Source organism: Centropristis striata, chromosome 20 (assembly GCF_030273125.1).
Source record: "Centropristis striata isolate RG_2023a ecotype Rhode Island chromosome 20, C.striata_1.0, whole genome shotgun sequence".
Taxonomy (NCBI): Eukaryota; Metazoa; Chordata; class Actinopteri; order Perciformes; family Serranidae; genus Centropristis; species Centropristis striata.
The window spans coordinates 6,906,011-6,920,036 of NC_081536.1; the positions used below are offsets into that span (position 1 = coordinate 6,906,011).

Sequence of the window (14,026 nt, forward strand, 5' to 3'; positions counted from 1 at the left end):
AAAATGCAATTGCTGGCAGATAACAGAGTTTTCTGCCATAAAGCGAAGCTCTCCTGCTATATGTGTGTAATTCACTCCCTCGTTGCTCCACAGCTGCTCATAAGTAGCAGCTATTAGCTCGGCCTGATTTATGCTCCTCTCCGAGCTCCTGAGAGTTCGTAGCCTGGCTTCACAAAAGGGGATTTCAGCTCTCTCCTAGAAGGGCTGTGAAGGCCTTCACATTAGCTGTGACATGATGGAAAGTGGGCACTAACTCTCATGCTTTGAGTGCATAATGTACAGCATGTATGAGTGTGGTGTGCGATACAAATCAGCGACAGGAAATGATACTTACCCGCTGAGTGTCTTGTGTATGTTCCTCCATTCCAGCTAAGCTTCCAGCACAAGGTGGGAGTGCTTTACTGCAAGGCGGGCCAGAGCACAGAGGAAGAGATGTACAACAACGAGAGTGCCGGACCGGCGCTGGAGGAGTTCTTGGATCTGCTCGGCCAGAGAGTGCGCCTCAAAGGCTTCACCAAGTACAGAGCTCAGCTGGATAACAAGAGTAAGACACATCAAACTAAACATTCACCCACACAGTTTGAAACCCTGCTGAGTGCAGATGTTCTGCTCTGTTTCTTATTGCTTTTTTAAAGGCTGTTATGTTTTTTAAAGGCACAATGAGTAGGATTTGTTTGCAGTTTAGAAACACAACTTTAAAGTTGGGCCCTTCTTCCCACGGCTCAGTGACACCAGTGTTTGCATCTTGACTGCAGTGCTCACCAGCAGGTGAAAACCCCAGGTCCAATGAGCATTTCATCAAGCTAGAACCCCGAATCCAAAAATGTTGGAATACTGCGTGAATTGTAAATATAAACAGAATGCATCAAATCACGATTCAGATATATTAAAACAAATAACACAAGTTAATCAGTTGTCTTTTTTTCTTTTTCTTTTTTTTTACAGTTTTCAATTGAATATATGTCAAAAAGGATTCCGGATTCATTCTGTTTTATTTGCTTTTGGAATTGGGTTGTATTTTTTTTTTCCTTTTTATGATGCTGTATCCGCCATTTTACGAGCGTCTTTTTGGACTTTTTGGAGTCCAGACCTCACACCCAGCTAGGGATTAAACAAAGTCTTGGAAAGTTGAAAAATGCTTAATTTTGTACATTATGTTTACAAGGTCAGGAATATCCTAAATTTCAAAAACACTGATTTTCAACATAATCAGGGGTTTCATCGCCACTGTCACTCATGTAAACCAAAATTATTTTAAAACTTTGAAACAATCCCATCCTTGTATTTGTTTGTTTCCTGGTGTCTCATACCAGCAAACTGGAGCTTGATCGACTCACATGGGCACCAATTGTGTGATATAATCAATACAATAAAACCCATGCAACCAAAGTTAATATGATGGCTGGTAAAATAAACAAAGAGACAATATGCATTGATTGCTGTGGGTATTATTCTAAACTTAATTTTCCAATTGCATATATAGTAACAATTAAGATGATAAAGGCTTTGAAATGTTTACTTTAGGTACCTTAAAAGGGCTTGAATAGTATTCCCTGTATGAAAGCTGTATGAACTATTTGGCTGTAGGCTCTATCTCTGCAGATACAGACACACACTTGTAGTGTATTGTAAATAGTGACTGAGGAGGATTATTTTTGTTTAAATCAATACATTGATTTTCATTAAAATCCTACTTATTGTGCCTGTAGACCTATATATTTTTAATCCTGATTTGAGACCTTGGCTGCCCTCTCCTGTGTTACAGCGGATTCCACAGGCACACACTCTCTCTATACCACCTATAAGGACTATGAGCTGATGTTCCACGTGTCCACCATGCTCCCCTACACACCCAACAACAGACAGCAGGTCAGTAAACTCCACACTCCCACTCTGTCCCCTCTACTTTGCTGTGCAGTGAGTTTGCGTCTAATGGAGGTAATAAGTCCCTGAGCAGCTTCCTTTTAGGATATCTTCAATCCTGGCGCCTGCCAATCTTCCCCAGAGGCTCATTTCGCCACGGTAATGACCTATCAGTTGAAAGCATGAGCATTGCCATGGTAACGGTACCCCACAGTGGGATTTTAATCAATGCATCCCCGGGGGCTGGACCTGACGCTGTATTAGATGGGATTCGGTGTCTGTCTGCGCTAACAAGTGGAATTAAGTGGATGTAGTGGTGGACTGGCGAGCGATGGCCCGATAAAGCCGCGATTACAGGAGTTCAACATCGTTCAGTCTCTGCTCTGCTTCCATGGAAGTACTTTTTGAGCCCATAATGAAAACCTGCAGCGAAAATACCAAAGGAGGCAGTTAGTGAGTCAGGGGCAGGATCTACAGTGGAGCCCTGCAGAGACATAATCTATCAAGTGCATCTAAAACGTTTGATTGGCAGGATTAGTGGGGGAGTCTTTCTTTCTTTTCTTCTCCTCCAATTCTATTTCATTGAGTGGGATATTTTAATTTAATCCATGGTAGTAATCTACCAGCAGGTCGGAGCAGAGCTCGCTCCACTCATCTCTTCATCCCTTCCAATTCACCTCTCAACCCTCTAATCCCACTTGTTTCGGGCTCTCTCTGACCCCCACTGACAACTTTATACCAACCAGAGAATGAGGTTAACTATCTGCAGAATCCAGCAATGCAAGTGGTCTAAATTGGGTTTGTAGGAATACATCTCCCTGATCCAAAAAGCCCTTTATCTTGATTTCAAACACAGTATTTCAAAATCACAACATGGAGCTTTATCAGTAAGTAAATCTGAGTTTAAAGCTCCGTAAATGGTTTGTTGTTCTGCTTGTGGAGCTGCTGGTGCCACAAACACTACAAATTAATTTACCAGTCAACAATTAAATATTATCAGGGCTTTATTCTCCTTGGCGTGTCTTCTCAAATGCTTTCAAAACGGACAGAATTAATGTACATACTTCCTAAAAACTACACTGTTACTTTAAGGATTGGGGCAAAAAGGCTTAGCTACGTCTCAAAGCAACACTGTAGCTTTGGAAAAAGAAACAACACCTTCTCAGGGATGTTGATAGATACACGTCCTGTGGCAATGATGTATACAAATCCCAAATGTTTCCCTGCTGACAGTGCTACATCACCAACAACAAATCTGTTAGCCATTACCAGCCAGTGGGCAGCAGAGTTGCTGTTTGTTTGGCTATGGAGCTTGCATAAAATAAATACAAAGCAGTAAAGAACAGCAGTTAACTCAGATATCATCTTTGTTATTTTTCAATCAATCCTGTTCACATATAGATATGTGACATATACAATGTTTGTCACAATGACATTTTTCCAAGCATCATATTCTTATCTGACAGTTATCCTGTTGTCGGCAGTTTACAGATAGCTTTGATTTTAGGATGATTTACATTCACTTTTAGACAAATAGTTTTTTTGAGACGGTGCCAGGACGGTGGTGAAACAAGCTAGTCTGGAGCCTGGGACTTTGACAACAAAACATACCAGCATCACTGTATTCTTCCCCTTGAAAAAGATCAAAACAATTCATAGGAAATTATTAATCCAGCAAGCATACAGGTTCTGCCACCGCAATTAACCTGGTCTGGTTAGTCCAGTCGCTTATGGTGGCTGAGTTGTTGATGCTGTTAGAGAGCTAGATAGATTTTGCTATGTTACTGATTTAAAGTTAGTTTGACTGCCTTTGAAACTCTTATGTACCAAAACTTTAAAAAAATAAATAAATCTACATGAATCATCAGATCACATTGCTTTATTAATAATAATAATAATAATAATAATAATAATAATAATAATAATAATACATTTTATTTGGAGGCGCCTTTCTTGGCACTCAAGGACACCGTACAAAAAAGATAGAAAAGAAACAGCAATAAAATACACAGAATTAATAACAATACAATACAAAAGATAGATTGGACAGGGTAATTGTGATCAGAGGGAATAAGCAGCTTTAAACAGCTTTAAAGCTTATTTTCATTTTAAATTTAACAAGTGTTTATAAATCTATCGTACTATGTTCACCCTTGATGTGATACTTTTTCTGTATTTGACTCCTTTTCTCTCTTCTTTTCATAGTTATTAAGGAAGAGGCACATTGGCAATGATATCGTCACCATAGTGTTCCAGGAGCCCGGGGCCCTTCCTTTCACTCCGAAACACATCCGTTCTCATTTCCAACATGTGTTTGTTATTGTCAAAGTCCACAACCCCTGCACTGATAACGTCTGCTACAGGTAAATAGAACAAGTGTGCAAGGCTCTCTCAGAGCTCTTCTACTTTGGGGCTGATGAAAACGGGGAGGTTAGAAACGCAACTTCTGAATCTGGTGGCATTTAGTCAAATGGCCGTACAGTAGAGTGCCTCACCCTGGGATAAGAAGCAAACTAATATCCTCAAGCCAATTTAGGGGAATGTATTTATCTTTTGATGTGCTTTGCGTAAATGACTTCTTGCCAAATGGCTCTACATGAACTTTTAAGAGCACTTAATTTGAAAGAATAATAATAATAGCCTGCTGAGTGCTTTCTGTGGTTTCTGTCATGACTTTATAGTAATGTGCAGGAATCACAAGACTCTTTTGATCTGTTCAGTGATGATACAGTTATTATCTTCAGAGACACCTTGAAATTATGAGTTACGACTCTTTCCTCGAGTGTTTCTGAAGTCGAAACGACTCTTGTTAATAACATAGCATTTGTTGAACAGAGCGGGATTAGTCTGAGCTGCTCTCAGTATTTCCATCAGAAATAATTTCCCTGAAAGCCATATAATTTCAACACGCTTTAAATTGCTGCTCATTATACGTACAGTTCAATACTCATTTAATTCTTTCATTTTTTTTCTTAACTGTTGCCCCTGCTTGTGATTTATTGCTTTCATCTTGTTTCGCAGCGTCGCCGTGTCCAGATCTAAAGACGTGCCTCCATTCGGGCCCCCGATTCCCAAATCTGTAACTTTCCCAAAGTCAGCAGTTTTCAGGGACTTCCTGCTCGCCAAGGTCATCAACGGAGAAAACGCAGCGCACAAGTCGGAGAAGTTCCGAGCCATGGCGACGCGTACGCGGCAGGAGTACCTGAAGGACCTGGCTGAGAACTTTGTAAGCACAGCCACTATTGACAATGCTGTCAAATTCAGCTTCATCACCCTCGGAGCCAAGAAGAAGGAGAAGGTGAAACCCAGGAAGGATGCGCACCTGCTGAGTGTGGGCGCCATCACCTGGAGCGTCCGCGCCAGGGACTTCGGCCAGTCGATCGACGTGGACTGCTTGCTCGGCATATCCAATGAGTTTATTGTGCTCATCGAGGAGGAATCAAAAAACGTGGTCTTCAACTGCTCCTGTCGTGACGTCATCGGATGGACCTCAGGGATTATGAGCATTAAGATCTTCTACGAGCGCGGGGAGTGTATCATGCTGTCCGCCCACGACAACTGCGGAGAAGATATCAGGGAGATGGTGCAAAGACTAGAGGTAAGATCCTTAGAGACTGAGCTGTAATAATCTAATTAAGAGGTCTTAATGTGTTCTGGATTAGACTATAGGAGAGCCGAGCCGATCATTTGTAGCGTACTTTATACTCATCTATTCAGTCTCGGATCTGAAAACAGTTCATCCACCTCACAGAGGCAGTAATTCATTCTCTGTAGGAGTTCTCTGTGGCTAATTGAGGGTTTCGTCTTAGTTTGGCATCCAGTTTATTTTCGATATAATAAGCACATTACAGTAAAACAATTCAACACTTCATCCCAGTGGTGTGTCGAAAACAGTCTTAATGGATCAGCCAACAGGTTGGCACAAATACATGAACATGCACTGACAGATTTAAAAAAACAAAACATCAACATTTGCCAAATATTAATGACACCATTTCCTGTTCCGCCACAGGGCACCTTTGTGCTCAGGGAAAGGGAAAATAATCGAGGTTCTATCTCCTTCTAGATGCTGTGTTTAGCTGTTGCTCAGTTTGGTCCATCTGTTGGAAATGATGACAACATTTGCATTGGTTATCTTTGTGCTGTACATTGCAATGGCAGCACCATTGTTTTCTTATATGGCTTATATGGGGCAATTGGAGCTTTGTTGACCACTGATTAAACATTAAACTCCTTGTACAACCTCATTCCAAAAAGGTTAAGATGCAGTGAAAAATATTAAAAAAAAACCAGAATGCAATGATTTGCAAACAATACAAAGACAATATATCTAATGCTTAAACTGGGAAAGTTGTTTTTGTTTATATAAAGGTCATTCTGCATTTTCATTATAAAACACACAACTCTTGATACATTTCTGCCTAGAGTCCACACTACTCTGGAAAATTTGAACCCCTAAAACAGACATGATTGAAAATGCAGCTGACCTTATTTTAATTTGAAAACTCTGGGATTGCACATTAGTCTAAATGGCGGATACGGAGACCTTTTTGAAACAAATTTGCAGACACCCACGTTTGCTTCCTGATTAGCTGTTATGAATTATGACCTGTCAAAACAATATAGTTCGGCCTAAATACCCGTTGTGTGGTCACTCTTTTCCCCATTGCCACAACTGATGGATCACTGATAAATAATGCTCCTAGCACTGCTCTAATATGTTGCAGTATTTGCTTTGCAATAACTCCCAATTAATGTTTTCCGCTGTCTTGACCTTCGTATATGTTCCACCTTGTCTTCCATCCAAGTAAAATAATTTCTAGTTTTACTTATCGCCATTTCTGCCATTCCTCTGTAGTATTTTTATGTTTTTTCAACTGCAGGGTGAACAATCTACTTCTTGTTCAATGTGCATGCATGAACATGATATATGCATTTTCAGGTGTGTTCATTTAGACACAGGCTATTTTGTTTTATATATATATATATATTTATATATATATTGTCATTGTCAAGGGTTTTTTTGACCGAGGAAATCCCCTTCTCTGTTTTTACCATTATATCCAGCCTAAAAGGAGACCTATAAGAAACTTCCATGAACACGGAGCAGCAGTCTGTCATCAGAATTGCCCAGTAAATCTATTATGACTGTGTTTCACACATAAGCCGCCTGGCATGTGAAGGAAATGGCTGCCTTTACTTTAAATGGTGCATTGAGGCATTTTACTTTGGGATAGTTGTGGCCACTCTGTGGTGAAACAATGCATTCTGCAAATATTGTTCTTACCATTGTAGCTTTACTACTCACCACAAACCTTGTTATTCTATTTTCATCATTTTGTCAGCAGAACCGTTGCTTGCTTAACCTATATCTATCCTGTCAAGTCTCATGTATCGTAACTCCACACTGAGCTTCTGGTGTTTTCTTTTTTTCCCCTTGCGTTTCTTTCCTCGGCATTCCTGACAGAATTAACCCAAAACTTATTTGTTTTCCCGACTTCCCCCTCATCTGTCTGCCCGGGTTGTCCAGCAGAGACAGGAGTGTCACTTGAATGTGAAACTGTAAAGTGAAATCAATGGAGTCCAAAGAGGATTATAGACCTCATGTTGATAGCTTTCTTTGGCTCATCACACAGAGTCAGCAGAGGTGTACAGTTAAACGTTTGGGTCAGACGAGTGCAGATGTCACCCTGCGCTTTATCAGGATAAATCGTTATGAAACATCAAATTTTCATCCATAAAAAAAAACAAAAAACTAAGCCGGAGCCACTCCCTGTGGCAGACAGTTAATGGGATTGAAAGATTAACAATAATGTGATTTTGCCCTTTCTCTATTTGGCTGTCTGGGCACAGGTACAGGAGGAGCTCGTTTAAACAGGACACCAACCCAGTTTTAAAGAGGAGGAGAGGAAACAAGACATTTTTTGGGTCTAAGAGACTAAGAATAGAGGACACTTGGCCTCACTACTTCACTCCCATTGAGAGCTATCCACTTAATCCAATTTCTCTCATCCCCATTTTGTCATTCTGACTTTGCCATCTGTAAAACTCTGTGACTCTGGTTACATTGTGTGATTTTTAGGGGTCTAGAAGTTTAGAAAAAATAGGTCAAAGCACCTGGTTCCTGAGCCTGGACGCTGGCATCGGATGCCTTGTTTCCGCTCCTTGTGTTGCAGCGTAGGCTTGCTTTTCCTACTCTAGTTTCCATGGTTTGTTTACTGAACCTCTAATCAGGCAACCCTTTGTTTCATTTAAACAACATGGGGGTTTGAATCCCAAAATCCAAACCTGAGCTGTGCATGACCTTATTTCTGGCCGCCTGCCTGCATACTCTCGTCCACTTATCCCTTTGGCAACATCATAAGCAATCTCGAAATTTCCGACAGACCCCAGCCAAAATACCATTAGTTCAGCCGGCATCCTGGGAGCAACAATACAGTTCCTGCAACAACAAAAAACCTCAAGAACGTGATTCTTTTTTATTATCATCTTCTGCAGAATCAGAACGGGGGGAAAAAAAGTAAATGAGCACAAAGATTTTGCCACCACCTTAAAAAGCACAAGATCCTGAAGAAGTATTTAACATAATTAATCTTAAAAGGACACCAGTGTCATTTAGTGTCTACTCAACTCATCATAAGAAAGGACAGAGTGGGATATATTAGCATTTGTGATGAGCCAAAGGACATCGCTTCCTCATTCACTATGCTAATATCCTCTCACATTTACTGTCCACTAACCCACAGGATTTATGAGGGATATTTCAAAGGAAAAGCTCAGAATAAGTATTAATAAGCACTTGGATGTGTGTGTAACTCACACAGACAGTAGAGCAGCAGCAGTAGACTCATTTGGGTATGAGCTGACCGTGCATACTTTGTCCCAAAGGTGTCTGTAATGTCCCAGAGGTTGACTCGAATCGCGTTTCAGTGAGGGGATTTACAGGCTGCCGGACTTGTGATGTAATGCGAACCAGAGTGAACAGATTGAAGCTGTAACACACAGAGGAGCCCAGTGTGAAAGCACAACTACAATCTTTGTGATAACGTCCCGCTCTCCAGGGTGTTAGCTGGGCTGGGTGGCCGCGTGTTCGGCTTTTATGAGACAACTTGTCTTGGCTCGGGTGACATTTTTATTTCGTTTCATGAGCAATGTACAGGCAGTTTCCCACATTGTGTGTTTCTTTATGTACTGTATACGTCAACAGGGCTACAATTAATAGCTAATTACCGTTTCTGCTATAGATCTGAGTGGTAGAAGAGACAAAAAAAAAAAAATAAGGCAAAATAAAAAGGGGGAAAACTAACAAGGCAGTAAATGCTTTTGAGCAACAGCTTTTCTTTTTTTTTTTTTTACAAGTGATTTATCATTTTTATGTATTTTCTCTACATTATTCAGTTTTTTTATTGATAAATAAATACATTTCATTTTAGTTTTATTTAATTTTAAATCACAACCGAAATCAAAAAAAGCTATATAAAATGTAAATAAAAATGGAATGAATCAAATTCAGAATTCAGATTATATATTTACTTTGTACAGTTTTCAATTGAATACAATTCACACACACACACACACACACACATATTTATATATATATATATATATATATATATATATATATAATAGGATAAGATGATTAAGGAATTCTGTTTATATACTTTTTAGACAAATTGTGGTTATACGTGATAAAATCAACTTATTACCTAGGTCTAGTTTAGGGTCTGCAACAAATTAAATATCCATTTAATGCTACCAAAAAAAACATTCACTTTACTGTTATTTTAGCAGAGAAAAGCAGCTAAATGGGAATCCGTGTTTTCCACTTTTGCTCCTTCAACAGCTTAAATGATGAATAGATTGCCATGTTGGTTGTTAATTACTAATCAGCACCACTTTGAGGCTTTATTAGTGCTGACATTCGTGTCTTGCTGGGGCTACTCTTGCCCCATTAACAAAAATTGTGCCGTATCCCACTAGAAACCAGTGCCCTAGATTTTTAGAAATTGATTCACAAATATTCAGCCCAGAGGAAACGGGTGACCCTACAGTCACCAATCTGTGCTCGAGTTCTTTGAAGTTCGGTGCGCTGACAGGGTTTTGTCATGTTTGTGAAACATGTTACTACAGACGGTGTCAAAGCGACTTCAGACTGTCAGACCTCTCACTGAGGATCAGCGCCAGCAACACTACTTGACAACAGATTCCAGGCTAATGCTGTTTGTTTCTTCAGGGCAGTGTTGTAATTTTATGTCAGTCTCCCACACATCCACGCTGCCAGACTTCCTGTCACCATCCTTCATCAAAGTAACTTTACACACCACAAACCCTTCGATGAGATAATCAGTGTCCCGTTAGATTCAGCCGTTATAGATTTGGGCCGTTCGGAGGAGAACCTGGGAACATTAATTTCCTGGATGGCGTTGATGAAGGCATTTAGAAAGCTATTATTTAGGCCTAATGAATTTCTGACAAAGGCCAGTTTGATTCATGGTCCCTAATACCCAGGCCAATGTCTTCTTCATACACAGGCCATTTATTCCCACACTCTGCTCCCAGAGAGCTTTTGGACCTCACATTTCTAATTTCATTTGCCCTTGATGTGTAATGCAGAATGATTGTTTAGTTTGTGGGTCATTTCAAAAAAAGTTATCCAGTAGTTTCATTTGTCTTTGAAAAACTGAATCTTTGAGCATGTTTTAATAGCAAAAATGAGACTGTTTTGAGTCATTTGACCAACAGGACGAGTCCTTTCCTGAGTTTAATGAAGTTTTACGGGTTCTGTCTCACCATAAGATCCATCATGGCTGTCCCAGGTCCCCTCTCACACAGCGGGGTAGGATTTCTGCCAGTGTGAGAATGCGGTGGAGTGTTGACAGGCCATAGTCTGAGTTAATGTGTCCCTGAAGCCAGCTGCCACTCTGAAGCAAATGGAGGCAGTCACCCACAACTGAACCAAAACTAATCTGATGGGTGATTAAAGCTCATTGGATGCAGTGAGTTTTTCTCAAGTGGTTGTCACGAGAAAACATTTACCTACACTGCAGTACAGCTCAGTCACTTCATGTCATCAAGGTTAACATAGATACGTGTTTCCATCTTTGCTCCGTATACGTGTTTTACTGGAATATTGCTGCTGAAGCAAAAGGGTTGCCTGAACTTCAGTTGAACCTGAATTGCATTAAAGCAGAGACTTAATCCGGGTCACCGCTGAGCAAAGTGAACAACTTCATTTGCATGCAAGAACATGATTGGACATGAACCAAGTTTAAGTTTCATCCAAGCACGCAATTGGACAAACAGTCCGCCAAGTATCCATGGGTAAAGTCTTCCGTCTTTGGCTGCATTCTCCAGAATTGTGAATAAAAGGGTGAAGAGATCATTTTGTGTTCATCAGCTGCCAGTTGCTGAATAAATGTTGTTCTCCAAAGTCCTTTTTAGAAGTTAGCTTTGGTTAATAGACTCACTTCTATGGACAAGTCTGTGTCTCAGGGGCCATGTTGATCCTAATTCCACCACACAGCACCCACAGAGCTACTGTAGTCAGTGTCTATAGAGGCAGGTGTGTATTTGTGCGTGCAGTACATGTGTGTTTGTGCTGCTTCTAAGCAGCTCTGAGGCTAAACCAGTTAACTCTGTCATGTACCCTCTTATTAACTTCCCTTTTGAGCGGTACTTTAAATTAGCCAAGCAAACATGCTCATGAACTCCTGCCTAAGGACAGAATGTTACTCAACTCTTAAAGTACCTTCATGTGTGTGCATATGTGTGTAATAAACACACACACATCTATTAGAAGAGTTAGAAACTGAACACAGTTGAAGGCTGCTGTTGGAATATACTGGATTAGCATAGAAAGCTCTTATTAAGGGATATTAGGATCACTCAACTTCCAGTTTTTCTCTGTCCATCTCATGCTTGTTTTCTGTTTTCTCAGTGTGACTGCATCATGTGTTGGATTTTGTTTTCTACTGAAGTGTGTTTAAAGTTTTGCTGTCTTAATGTGTCTGGATTACTGTGGCGGACAAGGGCAAACACGCTGCAACGCACCAAATCATTTTGCATTAAGAGAAAATGTGCTGCAGCTTCAGTAAAGGATGCCAGTTCAATTTTCCAATACAATGCCCTTATCTGCCACCTGGCTGGATCATTGTAATCAAGGCTAAATCAGTGTGCTTTTATTGTTGATAATGAACAAATTGATTTTCATTCTGGTTTCAGATCACCACCAGAGGATGCGAGACGTCAGAGATGACTTTGCGTCGGAACGGCCTCGGCCAGCTCGGTTTCCACGTCAACTTCGAGGGCATCGTGGCTGATGTGGAGCCCTTCGGCTTCGCCTGGAAGGCGGGGCTGAGGCAGGGCAGCCGACTGGTGGAGATCTGCAAGGTGGCCGTCGCTACTCTCACACACGAGCAGATGATCGACCTGCTGCGCACATCCGTTAGCGTCAAAGTGGTCATAATCCAGCCTCATGAAGATGGCGCCCCCCGAAGGTAACTCCTTTTTACTTGAAAACTTTCTAACAACACTCCAGTCAATAAGATGCTTAGAAAACATATTTTGTGTTGCGTTTGAATTTTGTCTGCTGTGCTGCGGTTAGAGAAACAGAGAAGCAGGTGCTCTTCAAAAATGTATGAAGTCATAACAGAGGGGTAGTTTGCTTTTCTTGTTTTTCTGTGCAGCTGGGGTAAATTAACTTGACATTTGCTCTCATGTTTGAGATGATTAGCATAAAGAAATGCTTACATACTGTTTTTGTTGCACAAGGCTTGATGTTGTTCTCCACTGATTTCTCTGGAGAGGCGACTCTCTTTGTATTGATGTGGCTTTGTTGCAACAGAAAGCTCCAGCAGGGCTGTAGAGTCACGCAGACACGGACAGTCAGCGTTTCTCCCTAATGATAATGAGAGGAGCATTGTGATTAATGGCTCAACTCTCACTGCCATTGTCTGACAGCTCACATTTGCAGATTGCTTTTTTTTTTTCTAACCTCGCCCAATCTTCTATTCAGCAATTAGGATGGGAGTGTTTGTCTTTTTAGGGGCACACACCCATGGGGAGACTCCATCGCTTCCGTAATAAAAAGGGAGAAGCATATTTCAAACGATCTTTTGTGACGGGAAGAGATGAAAGTCTGTGTAAAACGCTTGTTCTGAAAGCACATCTGCTTGTTTTGTCTGTGAGAGACAGACAGCCCTGTGAAATCATATCCATCACTCTTTCACACTCACATTTTTTGACATCTTTGTTTTGGTGGTGCTTCAGGCTGACAGATTTGTGTACCAGAGAATGCTTTTCCCACTTTGGTCGCAGATAACAACTTGACAGTGTGCACAGAGAATACCTCCACTTAATCCCTATTTCTCTCATTTCTCTAATATTTCCAGCAATAAAGCAATAGCAATCAACCAATGTGCAATCACTGTTTGCATCTAAACAGAGGTGTCGATGATTTTGATAATCGCTGGTGGATGAGGGATTTTAGATGACATCTGTTTAGAGAAGATTAAGTCCAATGGATATTTTTGGAACATAGTATTAATGACAGCCTTAGTTAAAATCCTGTATTAATACATTGTTGGGAGGGTTACTTCCAAAACATGTCACATGTGCTCTAAATGTAATTTGTACCGTATTCCATTAGATTGCTAAAACTAAGTAACACTTTTGATTATTTTTGGAATAACTGTCCACTTTTCATCTGGGTTTTTTGTATTGTTTCATGCCAAAAAACACATTTCTGACAGTTTCCTGGCTGTGTCTCCTTCGTCACCGTCATGTGACAGGTGCACTGTGCTCACACACTGTTTTCACATTTTAACAAAAATCTGTTTATGGGAAATGTATGCCTCATTACATTTTCAAACAAATAAACTAAGAAAAATTAGAAGGGCACTCATAGAAGAACACAGGTCTGCGCCACAGCCATGCCCTGTATTGTAATGTTAACAAAAATGCAAAGAGTATTCGCCACATGTTTGGGATCTGCTCCCTTGTTCAGTTGGTTCTTCCTTTGGCCATGCTCCACCCTTTCACCAAGTTTAATGTGAATCAGCCAGTAGTTTTTCTTTAATCCTGTTGACAGACAGACAAACAAATCCACAAACAAACCGTAGTGAAAACATAAATCTCCTTCAAGTAATCTGTTCTTAAAGACAGA

The 14,026-nt window shown here is 40.6% G+C and overlaps 1 protein-coding gene across 5 annotated transcripts in view; it reads left to right on the forward strand.

Moving 5' to 3' along the window:
* LOC131993192 (signal-induced proliferation-associated 1-like protein 2) overlaps positions 1-14,026 on the forward strand; it is a 97,579-nt gene that overhangs the window by 46,523 nt on the left and 37,030 nt on the right. For all 5 annotated transcript variants that reach the window (XM_059358979.1, XM_059358975.1, XM_059358976.1 and 2 more), the window contains exons 5-9: positions 370-544; positions 1,766-1,869; positions 4,069-4,226; positions 4,885-5,461; positions 12,085-12,359. In XM_059358979.1, coding sequence (XP_059214962.1) covers positions 370-544; positions 1,766-1,869; positions 4,069-4,226; positions 4,885-5,461; positions 12,085-12,359 — 1,289 coding nt within the window. The remainder of the gene's footprint in view (positions 1-369; positions 545-1,765; positions 1,870-4,068; positions 4,227-4,884; positions 5,462-12,084; positions 12,360-14,026) is intronic.